The sequence below is a fragment of the Pipistrellus kuhlii genome, unplaced genomic scaffold (genome assembly GCF_014108245.1).
Source record: "Pipistrellus kuhlii isolate mPipKuh1 unplaced genomic scaffold, mPipKuh1.p scaffold_m20_p_2, whole genome shotgun sequence".
Classification (NCBI taxonomy): domain Eukaryota; kingdom Metazoa; phylum Chordata; class Mammalia; order Chiroptera; family Vespertilionidae; genus Pipistrellus; species Pipistrellus kuhlii.
In genome coordinates this window covers 63,042,798-63,065,840 of record NW_023425515.1, presented here as the reverse complement: position 1 = coordinate 63,065,840, position 23,043 = coordinate 63,042,798, and the positions used below count along the sequence as shown (strand labels likewise).

Sequence of the window (23,043 nt, the reverse complement as noted above, 5' to 3'; positions counted from 1 at the left end):
CTTCAGTCTGCAGGCCTATACTCTATCTATGAGCCAAATGCTGAATGCTGGTATGAATGTGGGAGTACAGGTTCTGATCCTGTCCAACTATAGGGTCTGAGCCCCTATAGTTAGCCCCTATGCTAACTATAGGGTCTGAGCCCCTCTGTCAGGGGCTGGACCTTCCTGGATGCTGAGTGGTAGACAGAGAAGCCATGAGAAGTGTGGGTGTGTAAGAATGAGTCTTTATTACAGGCCAAGTGGCCATTGCTAACAAGGATCATCAGACAAACCAGTTCTTCACAACAGTCCCATACAGGCAACTGCACACTGGCTGGTTAACAAATACATCTTTCTCACAAAGCAGCAGCAGCCTCTGTACCTATAACTATTATCTGAGCAGCTGTGTGTTGCCTCTAGACCAAGCATGTCAAACTCGTAGCAAATAAATGAGGCAAATCCCCAATTTCAATCTTAAAATTGCACAATTAGTGGAAGTCAGGGTTAAAGGATAAAACTAATTTATAAACAAGATATTACTCACATGCAGTATTTGGGACATAGCAAGGGCTGAACAAATATCTGCTGAATGCATGAACTCATGTATATTATACCAATTCAAAATAAAAGTCTGATGATTATAGACAGATTCAACTTGGCTTCTATTGTCTCAAAAAAAATATATAGCTAAAACATCCAAGTCATTGGGAATTGGACTTTCAATATTTTAAGAGAAAAAGATAGTCAAAAAACAAGGCTGCCTTAGGGGGCAATTAGTCTCCATCACTAAAGATTTTCAAGAAAAGTCTATATGCCATTTGCCAAATATATTACAAAGGAACATGTGAGATATTTCTGTAAGGTAACCATTGTTCAGAATAATTGCTTCTGAAAGAACCATGCCTAAAATACCTTGACTCCCACAATGCATAGCATAGTATATTACAAAGGGCATAAGTTCAGTAGATATCTGCTGATTAAAGCAGTTTATTCCTTTCAGAGCCTACAGCAGTTCTTTTTAATATATTTTATGGTGGCTGATATCTATCCTTGAAGGGTGAATTTAATAAGAAAAAGACATTAGAAGTCAAGTTTGATGAACAAGGCAGATAAACTAGGCCGTAAATTTTGGCATGTAAAGGATTTAAAATGGTAGTGAGATAATAATGTCTGTAATAATTTAGCACTGTATCTGGCACACTCAATGTTGGGCACTGTCATTATTATAAACTGAATCTCAGGGCTAATTCTCAAAAAGGACTTAAGTAAAGGTAATATTATAAGAATGAAAGTATACAGTGATTCTTGGAAAGAAACTCTCCCTGGCTGGTATGACTCAGTGGTTGAGCATCATCCCCTGCATCGAGAGGCTGCTGGTTTGGTTCCTGGTCAGGGCACATGCCTGGGTTGTGGCCTTGATCCCCAGCAGGGGCTCCTGCAGGAGGCAGCAGATCAATGTTTCTCATTATTGATGTTTCTCTTTTCCTCTCCTTTAAATCAATAATAACATCTCTAAATAAATTTTAAAAAAAGAAAAGAAACTAATTTGGACACATTGACATTCTTAGTATAACATTTATTAAAATCAGTCTTAGCATTTAGTTGTACTATTGAAATTATATCCCATTTTTCCAGAACCATGACTACGGGAGTATCTATTATAGAATTTGGCTAAGCATTTTTGCTATAAAGCTTTGGATGTAAAATCCTTAAGTCTGCAGGTTTATCCTATATGAGTATCCTATATGAATATGTCTCTTAAATACAGACATATTTTTGGGGGGCCCTTTAATTGGTTGAGCTCTTCATACAATTTGCTGATGTGCTAATATTAGCAATCTGACCTTTCCTCCAAAAGAGAGAACACAGAAGAAAAAATAGAAATTGGGACTTTGTCCAGGAAACTGATATTACAATGTGTATGCTTTAATTAGAGTGCTTTGAAAATGTGGAAATGAAGCAAAACCTTTACCACATGCTATTTCCAGAGAAGAAAACTACACATTTGGTGACTGAGAAGAGAAAAACACACCTGGGATCTTTCAGTGAGTCTGACCTTTTCTGGGAGGGCGGCTGGGTGTCTCTGCTGTGGCTCTGATTTCTTCCTTGTAGACTTCATCACTTTAGTTTCTGAAACGAACTCCACATCAGAGTCCGTCCCTTCCGTTTTACTCTTCCAGCTTCTTTGGTCAGCGGAGAGCTCAGAGGATGCAAGAGACTCATGCTTCAAGTCATAACTCAAAGGCCTGATTTTCCGAGGTTTTGTATTTTCCTTTACAACAAAGAATATGTTTTTATTTTTTGATAGTCAGCTTATTTATAATTAAGCATCATTTTTTCTAAAAACCTTATAACACTTGGTGATATTACTAGTAAAAGCCTTATAAAGCAGAAGCTTAGAAACAGACTTTAGCAAATGTATACAACTGTAATAGCTCATTCAGAATCTGTCTCAATAGAGCTGCACTGAGTCAACAAATATAATTTTGAGGATTCAGACAACCCCAAATTGAGAACAGTGTGCCTCTTGATTCCTTCCAACATAAATTTATTTGCCTTTGGCACCCTGGTGCATATGCATATGATATAATTTAGATAGAATCTACTTATCTAAAAGATGGCTGGGTTTATCAATTCCATAACCTGCCTGTTAACAAATGTAAACAACTAAAATTACAATTTTCCATATTTTCTGTGTGATGATATAACTGAAAGTTCTTTGTAACAATTTAAAAAAATTTTCTCTACATTTAAAATTTTAGATAATAGACATTTGAGGTCCAGTGCATGACATTTAGGCACTAAGAGGAAGGGGGGGTCCTTCAGCCCAGCCTGCGCCCTCTTTAGTGCTGCCAGTGCCACTGTGCTTGCCCCAGCCATGAGCCAGCTTCTGACTGAGCAGCGTTCTCCCTGTGGGAGCACACTGACCTCCAGGGGGCTCTTGCATTGAGTGTCTACCCTCTGGTGGTCGGTGTGCAGCATAGCGACCAGGTTTTCCACCGTTCGGTTGATTTGCATATTAGGGTTTTATTATATAGGATATGACATAAGAAACATAAGAAACAATGTAGAAATTACACATATAACATATTTCTAGACAAATATGTCCACAGATAGTCTCTCTCTTTATATTAAGTATATAAATATAAGTATCAGATATAACCATTGAAAATATTGGAAAGAAATACATTAAAATATATTAAATGGTCATCAGCTCCAGGAAGTAAGACAATGCATGATTTAAATTTTTTAATTTATATATTATATTCTGCGTTTTCCTAATAAACATGCATCACTCTAATAAGAAAAAAAAATGATGACAGTTTTAAAAGAATTCGTTAGTGCTTCACTTTTTTTAAGTATATTTTTTGTTGTTAATATTACAGATAATCTTCCCTTTACCCTCCCCGCTTTTTACCTCCTCCTCTCAGAGTGCTTCACTTTCTGAACCTCATCAACCATGATGACATTTGGCTCATCCTTTACATGAAAAACATCACACAAATGGCTCAATCCTACCTTAGGTGCTGAAATCTGGCAGATGGTAGTGGACTCAGGGATCCTGCTTGTTGGTATAAATTGAGGCTTTTATGGAAAAAGTCAATAGAAAAATGTGAGTAACAAATAACTTTCAATTGGCATATTACAATAATTCAATATTCTTGATTGCTTAGAAAAGAAGTTGAAGATTACATATCCTCACCGATAATTGATAATTTCTTAGGGGTCCCTTTCAGTTTAGATGTTCTGATTACTGGGGACTGGATGATACAAGAGACCCCAATGGCTGTTGAAGCATTACAGATCAAGTGTCTCACGAGCAAGTTCCAGGTACCCCTGCATCAAGCACCATCTCCCCAGGCCCCTCTCCTCTTTCGGAGATGCTTGGTTTCCTACTCGGAGGTCCCAGCATCTGGAATGCGTTCTGACCTTCACCAATAGCCCCGTCTAGGTCAGAGCTCCAGGCCTGAGCATCAAGGAACTTTTGAGGGTTAGAGTGGCTTTAACGGTGTCCCTGCTCACTGGATTCTGCCTTAGCCCCCTCATCCAGCTGCTGCCTTGTATGCAGGGCCAAGGCTAGAGGGAGAGGAAGCATTTTCTCTCCCTGAAAAATAAGCACCTTTTAAGCTAACTTGGCTGTGATGATCGTTACCCTAAAATAATGGGACACTAATGAAATACACAGAGAGGATAAAGAACCAGGCAGGCCCAGCTTCACTCCCCTGGAGTTGGAACCTGGGTAGGGGGCCACCTGCACCTCCTTTCAGTGCACCCATCATTTCTTCCTGTTCCATTGCAGTATCAGCTCAGTACAGATTCTCTAGGACAGAATATTCACCTTGCTACTGTAAGTACCTATCCCCCAAATTGGTCCTGACTCTGATTAAGGGTAAGATGAGAACTGTTCTCTGTGGAAAAATTTTTTTTAATATATTTTATTGATTTTGTACAGAGAGGAAGGGAGAGAGAGAGTCAGAAACATCGATGAGAGAGAGTCATCGATCAGCTGCCTCTTGCACACCCCCGACTGGGGATATGGCCCCAACCAAGGTACATGCCCTTGACCGGAATCAAACCCGGGACCTTTCAGTCCCCAAGCCGACTCTCTATCCATTGAGCCAAACCTGTTTCGGCTCTGTGGAAAATTTTTTAGATGTGGATGGAATGCAGAGATTTTGTAATAGTGCCTTTCCCTCTATGCTTAGATCCAAACGCCCCATCCCCTGGTGCATCTTATAACTACAGGTACCTTCAAGGCAACCCTTCCAAAACTGAATCCATTATTTTGCCTCTACCTTCACTCACTCCAACCAGTACTTCCTAGTTTGTTTTTTCTTTCTTTCTTTCTCTTTCTCTCTCTCTCTCTCTCTCTCTCTCTCTCTCTCTCTCTCTCTCTCTCTCTCTCTCTCTCTCTCTTAAATATATTTTGATTGATTTCAAAAGAGAAGGGGAAAGAGGCAAAGAGAAACATCAGTGATAGAAAATCATTGATTGGCTGCCTTCTGCACACTCCACACTGGGGATTGAGCCTACAACCCATATACCTTGATCAGGAATCAAATTGTGACCTTCTGGTTCTTAGGTCAATGCTCAACCACTGAGCCACACCAGCCCAACAGTGCATTCCTCTTTTGACTAATGACATCACCATATACCCAGCCATCCACGCTAGGTTATCTTTGGCTAATCATCACTCCCTTCCACCTAATCAGTGATCAAACCTTGTGGATTTCTCCACTTAAATATCTTTTAAAATTCAAAACTTTGCACTGGCCTCAAATAACCATAGTTTTGGTTGATGATGTTGTTAATCCTCATCCAAAAATATTTTCCGTTGATATTTAGGGAGAGTGGAAGGAAAAGGTAGAGACAGAAAAAGAGAAACATTCATGCGAGAGAAACACATCAAATTTTAGCTCCTTCTGAAACTCACCCTGACCAGAATCTAACTGCTCTAACCACTGAGCAATGGCTAGGGTAGATAACCATACTTTTTTTAAGGCTTTTATCATCTCTGATTGAACTATTTTCTATAATCTCTCATTTTCTTGCTTCTAGTTCAGAGATTTCTCTAGATCTATGTCACAACCACTTTCTATACAATATTAATCCCTTCATTAAAATAAGGAAGAGGAGGAGGAAGGGTGGGGATAAGTGGCATTCTCAAAATAAAATGCATGTGATTAGAATCACCAGTAAGTGTTTAGAGAAAACTGATGCCATGTCCTTATGCCCTAAAATTCTCACTGCATTGTGTGGAGTGGGGGCCTAGCCTCAGCATTTTATAGAGATCTCCACGTGATTCTACTTGCAGTCAGGATTGAGAACCACCAGCCTTGCAGAGAGTCTCATTTCCGCAGCACCTAGCATATGCGATGGCCCACACAGACATTCAAGTCCCTTAAATGGAACCAAACAGCACTTACCATAACATACAATCAGCTTTCCAATGGTTCTGCCTAAACTTTCTAAATTCCTCTTCTGAGCCATTTTCCATCCCTCTGATGCCCCCTGTTGCCCTCACAGACTCAGTTCCCAAACCCTATATTATTTCCCAGGTTCAGTTTTATGTTCTTTGTATAACCTATTTCTTTTGCCTAATAACTTCCCAATCTCCTCCATTTTTTAGAGTTCACTCATTTTTCAAGTCTCTATTCAAATTTTACACATTCTAAATACATCTTCCAATTCCCTAAGGTAAAACTGCTTTATCTTCTATGCCCCTGTAGTATAATTTCTTTTTGATGTTTATATATTAGTAGATAATATATCCACATTCAACAACATACATTTTAAGTCTATTTTTTAAGTTTCCTTACTACTCCATTATCCATCTGTTCAGTACACATTCCTCTAACAAGTAACCACTGTTGCTACTTTTTTGTTTTTACTTCCAGAGATTTGTTTGCACATTGTATACAAGCATATATAAATTAATTGTCCCCACTTATTTGAGGTAGGGAAAAATTATAGTATTTATATACATAGTCTGCATCTTGCTTTTTCACTTAATATATATCATCTCTAGGATATATATATCACTAGGAACTTTTAAAGTAATAACAGAGAAACATCACTCTCTCTATATATATATATATATATAGTGATGTTACTATATATATATATATATATATCCCCTTTTTCTGCTGCATTGTGTCCTAATGTACAATATTGCTGCATATTTTATTTAACCAGACCTGTTGATAGACATTTAGGTCGTCTCAATATCTTACTACACAAAGTATTTTTCAATGACTTGTAAAACAGGTAACTTTATAAATAGGTAATTTCATATTTATGTGAGTACATCTGTACAATCAATCTAAAAGAAAAATGTCTGAGTCAAATGGTATATGCACTTGTAATTTTGATAGACATTGCTGAATTGTTGCCAGGAAGCTTTTGGTTGGTCTAGCATATATATATTAAATGCATAATATGCAAATCAACCAAACAGCCAAATAGTGGAATGACTGTCCAGATGACCTTCCAGACAACCTTCTGGATGAAGCTGAGGCTGCAAAGGCTGCCGAGACACCCAGGACTGCGAAGGCCTACTCTTGCATGATTTTCATGCATTGGGCTTCAAGTGTATCTATATAATCATTATTATTAATTGTTAAGCATTCCTAAGCCAAGAGCAAACTCAATTTATTTATTACTAATACTAGTGGCCTGGTGTACAAAGTTCATGCACATTAGAAGGGAATTTGAGGAAATATTTTAATATTGCTGTTTGCCCTTTATCTGTAACAGAAGTGTCAGAGTTGAAAGAAAATTAGTAAAATGTATATGAAAATCTCCCTCCTGTCAGAGTCTGAGGCACACCATAGTACCCAGAGTCAAGTTCCTGCCCAACCATGCATGCCTCCAAATCGCACAAGACCCAGACCCAGCTGGCCCCACCCTCCCCCCCGTAAAGCTCCCCAGGGTTGGTGGCTCAGCCTCAGGTCCCTGACAAGCCCCATTGGATGGAAGGTGCAGCTTCAGGTCCCCTGGCCCAGTGCCAGGCAGGGGTAATGCCTTAGGTCCCCTGGCACAGCCTCAGGTACCTGTCAAACCTGTCGGGGGGGAGAGAGGAGCACAGCCTCAGGTCCCCCAGCCCCGGCGTGACAGTGTGGCGACATGACAGTCATTTGCATATTAGCTCTTTATTATATAGGATTATTGTCTCTTTTTCTATGTATCATTTGTAGGTTCTATGTATCATTTGTAGGTTTTGCTTTATGGAACTCAACACTATATTAACTGGTGTGAGAGATTTGTAATTGATACATCTTCACTGTGAACTAATGGCTTCAGCCTAATTAAATGCCCTTCCCTGAACTGTTTAATATTATAGTTTTCACCTTGAATTTCAACATGTCTGATTTTAGGCTGGACCCCTAATTTATTTTTGTATCGATATATTTATTTGAATTCAACCCTTCTGAATTACCATTTTAGATGTATGTCTTTCATACAGTGCAGGCTTGATTTTTGCTATGTGTTACAACCTGAAGGTCCTTATCCTTTATTAAGGCAATCTTAGGCCATTAACATATATTGATTTATGTGTTTGGTTTTAGTTGTCATATGATGTTATTTTTTCTTTATAACTTCTCTTAAGTTTTTAATGATACAGTCCATTTGTGTGTGTGTGTAGGTACTTCTGATATATAGGTTATTTTCCTTTGTGTACCATTATAATGACAACTTTATATAATACCCTTATTCTTAGTTCTATTTTAGATAGTGCCTATAAGTTTCCTACTCTGAATAGTAACAAAATGTATTTTCTCTTCTCTCTTTTCTCACACTTTCTGTTATTTATTGGTATTATCTTTGTTAGTGTTTATACTAGTACCAAAATATGTTTAAATTGCTTAAATGATAGATCTTATTCCCCTCGTACAGGTCAGACAACTTACCTTTCATCTTTCATTCTTGATTCCTATTTTTGTTAGTTGGATTATTACTACATTTCCAGGATATTTACACTCAGTTTTGGTACCTGTTACATGAGTTTTTGTCTTATTTCTAGAGTTAAATGCAGTCAATACTTATTTCCAGTTCTTTGCTGTAGAATTTTATATTTCTTGACTGGTTCAAATTTGACCTCTAGTTGTTTCCTCAAAAGGAATCATGAGAACAATATTGCCTAAAGTGTAGTTTTTTTTTCTATTATCAAAATCCATTTATAGGTTTTTTTATTTGAGAATGGTACGGTGAATATAAAATTCTTGGTTTACAACTCCTTTCTCCTTAAGGATCTTATAGTTTACTTCACTACCATCTAGAGCTGAGACTTTTGTAGAGAATTTAAAGCCAATCCGTTTTTTCTCCCTATAAGTGATTTGGTCTTTATGCTTATTCACCAAAGAATTACTTTTCTTCACAGTTGAGTAACTAGACTAGAATATGCTTTATTGTTGACTATTCCGGAATAGTTTTCTCTATCACATTTCAAATACATAGCTTGATGTTCTATTTTTTTTTTTTTTCTTGAAAACTTTTTCTGACTTATACCTTTAAAAATGTGTTCTGCCTATACTTTTTCTTTGGGTACTCCCAATTATGCAAATATTGACTCTTCTTTCATTATTTCTTTTATTAACTTCTCTCCCACAATCTTGGAGGGGAAAAAATGTCCATCCTTTTACCCTAAATTAAACTTTCTACCTAAGTTCTATTAATCCTTCTTTCCTGTTTTTGCTGGAATTTTTCTACATCAGTCAGGCCTCATCTCTTCTGTGAATTTTCTCCAATTGTACTGCTTCCTTTTGCTTAGTCCAGAAACATTGCCAAATCTCTCCCAACCACAAATTTCCCCAAAACTTAATTGCCCTCCTGCCTTCCCTCCATCTCTTCTTCTCCTTCAGAAAAGTTTTCTAAAGTAGCTTATTACTTATCACTACCATTTCTTTACTTTTCAGTGACTCCTCAATCAACCTGGCTTATTCTCTGAAACTTACCTAACTTATGTGAAGAATTACTTTAAGTTATAAAAACCAATGGATCAGGACAATGAGAAAGACAAACCACAGACAGGAAGAAAATGTTTGCAAAACAAACATCTGGTAAAAAAAACAAAGTGTTATCCAAAAATGTACAAAGAATTCTTTAAACTCAATACACACACACACACACACACGCAATCAATTAAAAATAGGCCAAAATATATTCAATATATATAACCTTATTATTCACAACTAGAGGCCCAGTGCACAGGATTCATGCACCGGTGGTGGGTGCATGAATCATGAATCACTCATCCCAATCAGCCAAGTGGCTGTGGACCTACCGTCTGAGCAGTTGCTCCTGCAGCGGAAGCAGCCGCTCATCCTAGTCAGCTGAGCAGTGCTCCCACAGTGACTACCAGGGGGCAATTCCTATGTTGAGCATCTGCCTCCTGGTGGTCAGTGCACATTATAGCAACAGTCAACTGGTCGTTCTGGGTCATTCTGTCATTCAGTCACTGGGCTTTTATTATATAGAAACCCATCTATCCTTCAATGGATAATTGGAAAATAAGATGTAGTACATATATATAATAAAATAATATTCAGCCATAGAAATAAAGATGAAATACTGCCATTTGCTACAACATGGATGGATCTTGAGAGTATTATGCTAAGTGAAATAAGTCAGACAAAAAGGACAAGAACTATATGGTTTCACTCATATGTGGCATCAAACAAACAAAAAGAACCAAACTTATAAATACAGACAATAGAATGATGGTGACCAAAAGAGAAGGGGGATAGACCAAGAGAGTAAAAGGGGTCAAATACTAGGTGACAAAAAGAAACTAGGCTTCTGATGATGAGCACATAATTGAGATTTCTCTGAACAGGGGAAGGATGATTCTAGACCATTGTGAAGCAAAGGTCATCGACAGACATCAGTTAGTTCTCTGGGACTGATTTAGAACCTCTAGATGTGTCAGAAACCCTCCTCCTACCTTGTTCAAAATCAGAGCAATCGTGAAGTACAGTCCTTAAACTGAATTCAAAATGTAAAGTTGGTTTCTGAGTAAGATGGAGATTAGGTCAAGTGAGTAGCCTGCCTTGGAAGGAAGTCAAACAGCTGTACCCTACTCTGAGCAGACTTAGGACCTGCGGTGCATCCAGGATACCAGGCAGCCTCTGGCTGTCCCTGATTAGCATGCACGCTAATTGAGAAATGGATGAACATACAGTTCAGGTGGTTAAGGAATTTTTGTAGGGCAGAGATAAAATAGGCGTATTTGTAGTGAAACCCAAATTAGTATTTTCTCCATTAAAAATCATTTAAGGCAACACACCTAAACCTCTACTTGAATCTCTGTGGATGGAATAAAAATGACTGACATGTGGCTATTGTCAAAGCTACTTCTTCCCTCTTGGAGTAAGGATGAGTGCCCTCTGGACTCACACTGCTATGTGCCTCTGTGACAACATTTAGTCACTTCTGTGAAACCCAGGAGCAAATGGCAATGTATGGTATTCCTTGGTCCCAATCTCCAGGGAAGAACAGGCTGACCTATGAATCCGGGAGCAGGGACTATCCTGGTCTCATCACAGATCAGTGCTCTCAATCCAGATTGTACTGATGTCCCTCTGACTGCTGGTGCTGTCCTGTTTGTTTTGTAAACTAAGAATGTTGTTCTGTCCGATAGTGTGACATCAACTCAAGAAAAAATAAAAGAATAATCTGCACAAGCAATTCAAGTTAAGAAGTTGAACACCTTTTGTTCCTAACAGTGAGCCAGGGGTGATGGTGGGAGGTACACAAAATGCTTGCTTTCAAGAAACTGCTCAACTAGTTCATCATGAGCAATTGGTTTAATGTCTATGCTGTGAACACAGGGCCCACAAGGGTGAATATGTTATGCATCATCCTTTTTGGAAAAGCAATGCATCACCATGGAGAAATGAGATCTTTGTAGGGAGAGTAATAAAGTAAAATATTTCAGCTATATAATAGCCTCTTGTTAGACAAAGGACGTTAGGTGTCATAAATTTTAGATTATGGCAGTTTATGTAAGGAGGCTGAAAAATACTCTTGATGAATAAATATGTTTACTAAGACATCTGTCTGCAAAGTTATACAGATTTGAAATCTCAGCATCCTACACAATGATGACACATTAAAAAGATGAAAATGTAAATGGGGAAAAGTGTTCACATTCTTCATTACAAAGTTGTACTTAGATATGCCATTTCAACTGGAAAACATAGCTAAACGGTAAGCATGTCTTCTCTCTCCACGCTTAGTGCTAAAACAACCAGTGTGGGACTTGTCAGCTTAAAACTACATATCGCACTGTTTGTGTCCATGTGAGCACTACAAAAGAAAAGGGTGCTATTGCTGGAGTTCTTTTTCAACAAGCGTGGGGTTTTACAAAGGCCTCTCATTGGTGCAAAGACTGAACACAACAATAAAATCCAAATAGAGTCTTTGCACTCCCATCCAAATGCAACACTTTATTTTGAGCAAGTGTAAGGACATTTTGGTTTCCAATAGCATATGCAAAAGGTTTTTAAGTGCAACCTATGTAGAATCAACCAATCCACTCAAATAAGAAATATTTCTTTTTGTACCTATTTGTCAGTAATTCTGCATTAATCAAATTCCCTTGATCCTTCGTTCTTGTTTGGCAAACAACTGTTACATAAAAGATCCAGGCCTAAGTGTTGTTGGGAATGCAAAGATAAATTAAAATGGTCCCTTCTTTCAAAAAGCTTATAGTCTAATAGAGGAGACATTATATACCCAAGTAATTATAATGCCAGGGAGAAAGCAAAATTTGCTTGAAAAAAAGATACCCATCAAGGAGAAAGGGAAATGAAAGAAGACTTCATATAGGAATGACATTAGTTTCAAATCTTGAAGAATGAAGGGAGAGGAAGATGGCAAAATGACAAAACAGCAGGAAGAAGAGCACTCGAGCAGCATGGAAGTGGAGAACATGCATAAGGAGACCCTATAGGAGGGAATAAACTAATTCAAGAAAAGTAACTGGTCTCAGATAAGAAAGCCCGGAGACACTGTAGGATAAGAAATAAATATTGATTAGAAAATTTAACCCAGAAAGACCTAGAGGGCACCTAAGCAATACAGCCCATTTGCACAAACATATTGATTATATAAACACTAGTGCCCCGGTGCACAGATTTGTGCACATTGAAAGGAAATTAATTAGGTGGCCGGCAGGGCTGGACTGGGTGAGATGGGTCGGACATGCCCTGGAGCAAACCTTCCTCAGTCCCTCCCTGGCCAGCCACACCTATGGTGGCACCGTGGCTCGAAGGTCATCTGTGGAATGAGCAGGGTCACTCTGGCAGGTAAGGTCCTTCGGCCTGGCCTGCAGGGATCAGGCTGGAACTGGCTCTCCGACATCCCCCGAGGGTTCCCGGATTGCGAGAGGGTGGTTCTCAGGTGAGGCACCCTGGAATCGGGCTTCCTCCTCTCTGGTTCTGGGTGTGTCACCCAAGAACTGCAGCTGCCAAGTCACCACAGATTGGCAGCTCCTGGACTGACTGCCTGCTTCCTGGTGGTCAGTGCACATCACAGCTACCAGTCAGACAGTCAAATTGTCGCTTAGCCAGATAGATAGATAGATAGATAGATAGATAGATAGATAGATATAGATATAGAGATATAGAGATATAGAGATATATATAGATAGATAGATAGATAGATAGATAGATAGATACTACCCATTAGCATTATTTATGTATAAATGGGTAAATGTGAGTAGGCTTCATTCAGGGAATTTAGTTATCATCTGTCTTCTAATGACTGAGAGCATCAAGTGGATTTAAAGTGATAAATAAAAACAAAAACAAAAACAAAAAACAAACAAACAAACAAAAACTCTGAATGAAATGTATCCCAAAATGTATTTCTTGGGCACAATCAAGACACATTCATCCTTGCTATACAATTGAAGGTAGAAGAGAATCTAAATTGTAAGTTAAAACAAAGAAAGGGGGGAATGTTACTCTACTTTGTAGTTTTAAATTGTTGTCTTGGTTTAATGAAAAACAGAATAAAAATTATGCAGATAATAGGACAACTAGTTAGTAGCTGAGTGATTCAAGAGACACAGGGAAAATGGAAATGCTTCATAGTTTGGCCTGCAGGTGGCACTAGTCACTCAGGTTATAGAAAACAGCAGGTACTAAGGGGTGAGCTGGAAAAGCCATTAGGAACAGATTAGTCCTTCATTTACTCAGCAAGGGGAAAGTGGAGTGGACTGTTTCAGAAGCACAAGGAATAAAGAGGATCTTGGCTTGCTAACACAGTCTATCAATTATATCTTGAATTTGTGCCCACCTATTAAATTTATCAGGGAAAACGCACACATTTCCCTAACAAATATGATGTTTATTGCCTTTGTAAATGTTCTCGGGTCCTTTTTGTCTGTGTTTATCCTGTGAAAGCATGAGATCAGTGCTAGAATGAAGCAAAAAGGAAACAAATTCCAACTTCGCTATTTAAAGATGTGCGACTTGATTCAAGTTATTTATCTTCTTTGAACTTTACTTCCCTCTGTGGTTATAATTGATGTAATTAGCTGGAATGCAGTGAGGATTTTCTAAGACACCATCCGTTGAAATGACAGCTCTGGACATAGTTGCTCCATTTTCTCCCAGAGGAACATGTCCAATCATTGGAATACCTCTTTTGTCAGAATAGGGTTCTAACTCACTGTGGCTCTTCTCTAACTAGGAAGTCCCGGGGTGGCGCTCTTAGAAGTTAAACTGTCACTGCACACACCAGTGGAGTATATGATGGGTGGAGAAGCTGTAGATGTCTCATACTAGTACCATAAGGCTACCTTGCCATTATTTTATCCCTCCTGATTGTCAGTAACAAAAGCCCAGAAACCACAGAATCTAAGATCCAGAATGGTATTTGATTTAGTCAACTGTCCATTTTTTAGATCAGGATGCCCTTCTGCCATAACAGTTGAAGTATAATAAAGAGAGTAAAAAGTGGGGTTTGCAAATTTAGGTCATTTTTATACTTGCTTCACAGGTCGGGTCAATGGGTAAGTAGGCATTTTTGTAGTCAGAAGCAGGATGGGAGAGCAGGAGGTGGGCAAACGATAATTGCCTGGCATGCCTCTAATTATATCCTGATATTGAGATGCTACGTTTATTTTCACAAAAATGGGGCAAAGAGAATGGCGAGCAGTCTACATCCTTTAAACTTTTGAAAGTAGGTTTGTGTTTGAGTACTGCTAAACATCTTTGTTTATATTTGAAAGAGACTGAATCGGCAACCCAGACTCAACTTTTTATGAAAAAGTCAACTACGGAGAAAGAAAGAATAAACAGAATGGATGGCCCAAATCTGTTATTTCACCAGCGACCATCAATCAAAACCTCTACTTCACTAATGAATAAAATATCCAATCCTAACTAACAGAGAGGTAGTTAAGACTTCACGATGGACACTAGTACTTGCCAGGGCCAGCTTCGGCCTTTATGGGGGTGGGGGGGTGGGGGGGGAAACACACCACACAACAACAAAGATCAAATCAATTCATGTTGTGCTGAATGCCTCCTCAGAGCTACCAGGAGTGGTAAACAAAACAAGAAACAGAACAAATTACGACATTCCACAGTGAAAAGATATGACTCTACCTAATTATTTATGAAAATAAGTGCTCTTATAAGTTAGACTGTCACTCTACACACCAGTAGAATATATGAGGGGTGAAGAAGCTGTAGATGTCTCATACTAGTACCATAAGGCTACCTTGCCATTATTTTATCCCTCCTGATTGTCAGTAACAAAAGCCCAGAAACCACAGAATCTAAGATCCAGAATGGTATTTGATTTAGTCAACTGTCCATTTTTTAGATCAGGATGCCCTTCTGCCATAACAGTTGAAGTATAATAAAGAGAGTAAAAAGTGGGGTTTGCAAATTTAGGTCATTTTTATACTTGCTTCACAGGTCGGGTCAATGGGTAAGTAGGCATTTTTGTAGTCAGAAGCAGGATGGGAGAGCAGGAGGTGGGCAAACGATAATTGCCTGGCATGCCTCTAATTATATCCTGATATTGAGATGCTACGTTTATTTTCACAAAAATGGGGCAAAGAGAATGGCGAGCAGTCTACATCCTTTAAACTTTTGAAAGTAGGTTTGTGTTTGAGTACTGCTAAACATCTTTGTTTATATTTGAAAGAGACTGAATCGGCAACCCAGACTCAACTTTTTATGAAAAAGTCAACTACGGAGAAAGAAAGAATAAACAGAATGGATGGCCCAAATCTGTTATTTCACCAGCGACCATCAATCAAAACCTCTACTTCACTAATGAATAAAATATCCAATCCTAACTAACAGAGAGGTAGTTAAGACTTCACGATGGACACTAGTACTTGCCAGGGCCAGCTTCGGCCTTTATGGGGGTGGGGGGGGGGGGGGGGAAACACACCACACAACAACAAAGATCAAATCAATTCATGTTGTGCTGAATGCCTCCTCAGAGCTACCAGGAGTGGTAAACAAAACAAGAAACAGAACAAATTACGACATTCCACAGTGAAAAGATATGACTCTACCTAATTATTTATGAAAATAAGTGCTCTTATAAGTTAGACTGTCACTCTACACACCAGTAGAATATATGAGGGGTGAAGAAGCTGTAGATGTCTCATACTAGTACCATAAGGCTACCTTGCCATTATTCTATCCCTCGTAGTTGTCAGTGACAAAAGCCCAGGAACCACAGAATCTAAGATCCAGAATGGTATTTGATTTAGTCAACTGTCCATTTTTAAGAATCAGGATGCCTCTGCCTATCTGATCACCCCTAACCACATTTGCCTGCCTGCTTGAGCACCCCCTCTCCCCCCTCTTCTCCCCCCCCCAATTAAGGTGATACCTTTCTTTACTTCTTACCTGTTATAAAACCCAAGTCTAGAGGCTGTACGTTTGTAGAAATCTGAGCTGCTTTTAGGATGATAGGGAATGCATAGAAGAATGTATTCCCAAAGTGACTATCAGTCTTTTCCCCAAAGAAACCCTGGGACTCCGGGCTATAAAGAAGGGTCAGATTTCTTTAGCTGTGTTATGCAAATCAGGTTTCAGATGGCAGCTGATTTGCATGGCAGATCCCTAGCAAGATGGGGGGTAGGGGAGAGGAAGAAAGTAGAAACTGGGGTAAAAAAGAAGGCTTATCTTCTAAGAGCCCAGGAATACACTTAATAATAAGGCATTAAATCTAGGGGGTCTAACCTCCCTCTCTGCAAAAGAGTGTTCGATTTGAATGAGCATTTTATGTCCTGACATGTAGAGAGGGGTCACACATTTGGACATAGGAGGCTGAAATTCTCAAGTGCTATTTGAAGAAGTTGACATGCTATACTATTAAAAATTATTGAATCTAGGTGCCAAATCCATAAAGGAAATAGAGATCTAATGACTTTATTAGAGCAGAGATTAAAACAATATTTCTGCAAATTTTCCTTCACTTGAAATTGTCATGGTTACCTACATTTACTGATAGTAATGTTTTATTCATTGAATTTTCTTAACAATTAAATATGATTCTGAGTTTCTGTATTAACAGGCTATTATTTTTTTTTTTTTTTAAAGAACAACTCTTGACTTAAAAAAAAATCCACCCTTAAGGAAGAAGCTTAATAAATTTAAAAGAGCCTAACCTTTGGAGTCACACAGACTGATGTGCCAGTCTCAACCACTTGCCCTTTGACATGCTGGGAGACCTCTATGAGGCTCTGCGTGCAATCCTAGGGAAATAAGCTCCCCGTTCCTCACACCACTGCTGTGCAGTTGGGCTCAGATAACACACGTCCAGTATTTTTTAAGAACTCTCCTCCCTGTCTGGCCCCCGGGAGCCGCTGTGCTCACCTCTAGAACAGTCCTTAGATACAAAATTGAGAGGAGGTGACAAAAAAGGATGGAAAAAAGAGGCCGCTTGTTTTATCTGAGTAAACATTATTAGTCATTTGCACACATGAAACCAACAGCTCAAGCATCAGGGTGGATTTTGAAAGGAATTAACTGCTTACCTTCAGCTGCTGTTCTGCCAGTTGATCCTGATACCTTCGGACTGACTCCTGAAGTCGCTTCTCTTTCTCATTTTTTGATGGTGATACTGTGCTCATGGTGCCCAGGGGGATGGAAGGTAAGCGTTCCACCTGATGACAACTTCACAATCAACAAGTACAAGAGATAATATAGTAACATCAGGAGGAAACGTAAAACTATTTACTGCCTGTAAAGAATTCTTTACTTCTACAAAAGCATAATAAAAGTCTTTATGTCTTATTTCCAAAATTTGAACATAAGGGAAGAGCATTGTATTGATGACTTTAGGAAATACAAAACCTTAAATCATGAAAAAGAGCTTAATGAGGGGGAGGGGGGAACAGTTAAATGGAAAAAGTGAAAGGTCATATATATTTACCAGAATGAGAAAGCTCTTTATTTAATTTACTAACCAGTGGCCTGGTGTATGAAATTTGTGCACAGGGGGAGGGGGGATGGTGTCCCTCAGCCCGGCCTGCACCCTCTCCAATCTGGGATCCCTCAAGAGATGTCTGACTGCCAGCTTAGGCCCAATCCCAAAAGGAAATCCTTCTTGCAATTCAGCACCGCTGGCTTCTAAGCATTCACCTGCCTGTTGCCTGATCACCCCTAACCACTCTGCATACCAGCCTGCTTGCCCCCAAATACTCCCCCCACCAGCCTGCTTATCCCCAATTGCCCCCTACCCTGTCGGCATGCTCACTCCCAACTGCAATCCCCTCTGCCCTGCTCACCTCCAACTACCCTCCCCTGCTGGCCTGCTCACCCCCAACTGCGCCCACCTGCCTGTCTGATTGCCCCTAACCACCTCTGCCTCGGCCTCACTCCCATGGTTTTGTCCAGAAATGAGATCCAGAAGACATCTAGTCTGATTAGCATATTACCCTTTTATTAGTACAGATTCTTCATTTATCTCCCATTATCAGGAAATGAGGCCTTTTGCAAAAATATTTTTAGATAATTAAATCTTATTTTTCTTATTAAATACTAGAGGTCCAAGGCACAAAATCTGTGCATAGTTGTGGGTGGAGGTTCCTCAGCCTGGCCTTCACCCTCTCCAATCTGGGACCCACTCGAGAAATGTCCAACTATATCTCACAATCTAAGACTGCTGGCTCCTAATGGCTTGCCTGCCTACCTGCCTGATTGCCTCTAAACCCTCTGCCTGCTTGATTGTCTCTAATCATGTCTGCCTGCCTGCCTGATTGCCCCTAACTGCTCCCCTACTGGCCTGATCGCCCCTAACTGCCTCTTCCTCATCCCACACTCAGGACCCAGGGATTCCCTCCTCCAGCCAGTCACAGGCACTTGGGACTCAGGCTTCCCTCCCTTTGGCCAGCCACAGGCACCCAGGACCTGGGTCGGCTTCACCTGGGCCACAGGCATAGGTGGCTTGGACAGTGGGGTGAGCAGCTTGTCCCTCTTCTGGGCTGCAGCCGCAGGTGCTGGCACTCAGGACCATGGAGCAGGTGGCTTGTCCCTTTCCTGGGCTGCAGACACAGTCACTGGAGCCCAGGGCCATGGGCACCATGGGGTGTGCAGATTGTCCCTCTCCTGGGCCATACCCTGGCTGGTCCCCATTCCTCTCTTGTGAGCTCATTTGTGTATGGCTGGTCCCCATTCCTCTCTCCCTAGTGTTGAGTGTCTGAGCCATTATGGCATGATGGTGTGAGGGCATGATGACCATTTGCATGTTAGCTCTTTATCATACAGGATTTCTCGCCCCCCCCCCAAAAAAAAAACACACACAACACATTAGGGATAGAAATCCATCTGTCTGTCTATAATACACCAAACACTTCTGCTTCTGAAACACGGAGCCTTTGCATGCTGATTCAGGATCACTGTGAAAGGACCTTGATGTGATGCGCTCCCTGACAGCCTCACCAAAAAAATCCCCAATAACACCACCTGCTGCAATGTCCTTCTCTCCTGCAGCTGTCAGTGTGTCTACTTCTGGTGATCGTTTGCTCCCCAACCTCTAATCACCAGTGTGTTAACACATGTATATCATCAGGCAGAATTGTGTCTAAAAGACAATAAACAGGCTGCAAATGAGGGTTTCCCCTGCTATGGCTACAAAAAGTGCTAATGACTTTTAGGACATATGATTTGAAAGGTTTGAGGCCTTTCACCTACTTTTGGTTTTGTGGCTATGTGCTAGAAGCTGAGCTACTTACACTGTTGAAAAACTGAGATTACATAGTTCACCTTGGAATTGAGGCTTGGCAAGAATAAGAGGTTCAACTCCCACTGGGCATGGCTTTGTTTCATGGCTGAGGATGAGCAGGTAAGGTCAAAATGGTAAGGTCAATTATTAGAGCCTGCTTTACATTAAGTTTTTCTATTATGTAGGTAATAGAAAAAGGAGAGGGAAGGAACACAAAATACATCGGTGTTAGGCTAGGAGAGGGTGGAGGAGGAGGAGGTTGGGAATAGAGAGAGTCCTTCTCTCATCTGAAACAGTGCATAAGCACTTTTGATCTGAAGCAGATCAAACACACAACTTCTTTGCTTTGGGGAGTTACAGCTATATATATCTTATACCTACCAACAGAGAACCACAACAAATTCAAGTACTACTGTGAAAAAACTTCACACACACTTAATTCCACCCACATATGGTATTTGTTGTTATTGTTCTTTTCAAAGAAAGATGGTGGATAAACAATAGGAGATACCTACTGTATATGTAGCCACCCATGGTTTTAAGATGAAGACACCTGTGGGGTGGTATCTGTAATGTTTCTATTTCATGGGAGAAAAAGAACCTTAAATTTTTCTTCAAAAAAAGAGAAACCCCAAATATTTTATGAAAGTGATATCCATTTAGATATCTTCAAAGACTTTTGAAAAAAAAGATAAATTTTAATATACAATTCCATATATTTAACGACTCGAAGATTTAAAAAAGAAATTATAAGTATAAAAGAACTTTCTGCATTTTAGGCTTGGTCCTTCAGTTTTCTGTCAACATGGCTAAATTTATCTTGCCTGTCATCACAGGAGGCACTGTTTTGATGTGCAAAAGAGACATAATTAGAGCAGCTTTGAAACAATGCTCTCTGATGGCATCACCACTTTTCAGGGAGAAAAGGGCAAGAGTGTAAGTAATGATAATTTGGCAATAAGGAAACCGTAGAGGGAGGTCTCCAAGTTCTATGGATCTGACAATGACTAAGACTGATCTAAGAATTCAAGGTACTTGGTTAGTTCTGTGAGGGGCCAAAATTCGCTAGGGACATGGCAGATTGACTTGACAAGGGGTTCAGCTAGAACCAGAAAAGATGCAAAAGATACTATTATTACACCCAACTCTAGGTGATGGGAAGCTGAGTTAAAGAGAGATTGGACCCCAGCTGGAGTAACTCAGTGAACTGAGCTTGGTCCCATGCACCAAGAGGTCACCAGTTTAATTTTCGTCAGGGTATATGCCTGGGTTGCAGACTCAATTCCCATGAGAGAGTGTGTAGAAGGCAGCTGATCCATGTGTTCGTCTCCCTTTCCCTCTCTCTTCCTCTCTTTCTAAAATCAATTAAATCATATTAAAAAATAAGAAAGAGAGAGAGAGAGAGAGAGAGAGAGAGAGAGATTGGACACTTGTTCAAGGTTTTTCACAGTTAATAGAAGTAGGAATCAAACAACCCAGGCAGTCTTGCTCCAGGGTCTGAACTCTAAAACACTATCCTATGCTGTATGAACAGTTGTTAGTTCACAATAAGTGATCAATGTTATTAATTATTCTTTTGTTGTTGTTTTGAGGGTTGGGGGCTTAGGTCAACATTATTTACATTTTCAAGCTCAGGTCTTCCCACACAGAAATTTAAAAAACAACAGCAGCAACAAACTTCTATTAACACTTCGATAAAAATAATGACACTGGCTATGAAAACACTACATACTAGACTATTAATACTGAAACTAAGCCAACACTATTCCTATTTGAGAGATATTTAAGCTCCAGGTTAGGGCTGAAATCAGGTTAGGAATCACAAGACCTTGGCTAGTGGCTTTATGAACAGGTTTCTGAGGCCCCATTTGGGCTTCACTTTTCACTTTTCTACAATGAAAATGTGAGACTAGATCAGTGTTTCCGAAGTGCACTCCCTGGAGCTCTAGGCTCTTTGCCGACAATAGGGACAGAAGTGGGAAGTGGATGGGTACCTTTGCCCCCCCCCCCCCCCCGATTCCCAACCTTCACTTCAAAATGGGGCAGTTCTGCATTTATCTAGTTCATATATTTAGGATCTGAAGCAAGTTTTATTTGGGGGAAAAACAAAACAAAACAGGTTCTTCTGCAAACCAAGAAAGGGAAGCTAGAAAACCTCGCATCATGTGAAATCTGAGGCCTGTCTGTCATCTGACTTACTTTCTTAGTTTCTAAATATGATTAACCTGGGGACTCCAGGTGGGGTTGTAGTGATAGTTTCTGAATGTTTTCTTCTTTAAAAAAATTTATTTGTCCTTTATTTATTTTTTTCCTAGACTGGATAAAAGTAATCCAACAAGAGCTATTACCCTAATGTCTGTATTAGTAATATTGATGATTTACGTATCCAGGCCAAATGACTTACAGCAAACTCCATGGAAAAACAATGCTTGACTTAGAAGTGACTTTATTAAAGGGATATACTAACTCTTCTGCCTCCCCCAAGAAAAGAATATAAGTTTAAAAGGACTTGTAATAACATTGGCAGTCATCAATATTTAATTGGTCTTTTTCCTACTTCTGTCTGAATTTCTTCCTCCAAGAGCACAAAGCAATGAAATCAATATATAACTTAAATAGAAAATGCACATGGTCTAACTGTTTAGGGCACCTGGAGACACCATCTGGATAAAACTCCTGTATTATAAGGTGCTATGCTGTGTGAAAATGAACTGAAAGGCAGGTATCTTAAACAGGGGTAGTAGTCTCCCGCCAGTGGAAGCCTAGAGCTGCATGCCCCAATGTTTACAAAGCATTACAGCCAGGCTTCTTTTATCTTGATGGAAAAGCACACTAATCAACTATCTTTCCACAATTGGCAAGGTGCTAGAGAGAGTTCCAGGGAATGACAGCGACTAAGCTGAAATGTACATATAGCTAACATTTTCCAGTTTCATACATATGTATTTCAGGAATTAAAAATGGATAAAGAATTTTAGAAAACCATCAAACACTACCTGTTTTCTGAGAGGTTAGGGTTATTGGCACAAATCCAGATGTCCAAAAGTTCTTTTTCCTCATAATCAGTAGAGGGAGGCAAGACTCTCCATTTAAGGCAAAGATCTGATCATCAAAACAAAGTCACACATAAGAAAGACCAGTCAGAAATGTATCCCTTCATAGTAAGATGTCAGGTTGCATATACCAAAAGTATAAGGTATCTTTTCCAGCCAAAGCCAAGTGAATCCTTGGTCATATACCATTACACTTGATGGCACAACTTGTCTATGATTCTATTCGCTACCCTTGGACACTCCTAATAAATTATTATTATTATTATTAATTATTATTACTATGACTATTATTATTATTATTGCT

At 39.6% G+C, this 23,043-nt stretch overlaps 1 protein-coding gene across 1 annotated transcript in view; it reads right to left on the bottom strand.

Annotated features, from left to right (window-relative positions):
* Positions 1-23,043, bottom strand: part of MORC1 (MORC family CW-type zinc finger 1) — a 146,038-nt gene that overhangs the window by 46,042 nt on the left and 76,953 nt on the right. The window contains exons 14-17 of the mRNA XM_045583783.1: positions 22,683-22,788; positions 17,498-17,636; positions 3,499-3,564; positions 2,012-2,251 (exon numbers count right to left, since the gene is read on the bottom strand). Coding sequence (XP_045439739.1) covers positions 2,012-2,251; positions 3,499-3,564; positions 17,498-17,636; positions 22,683-22,788 — 551 coding nt within the window. The remainder of the gene's footprint in view (positions 1-2,011; positions 2,252-3,498; positions 3,565-17,497; positions 17,637-22,682; positions 22,789-23,043) is intronic.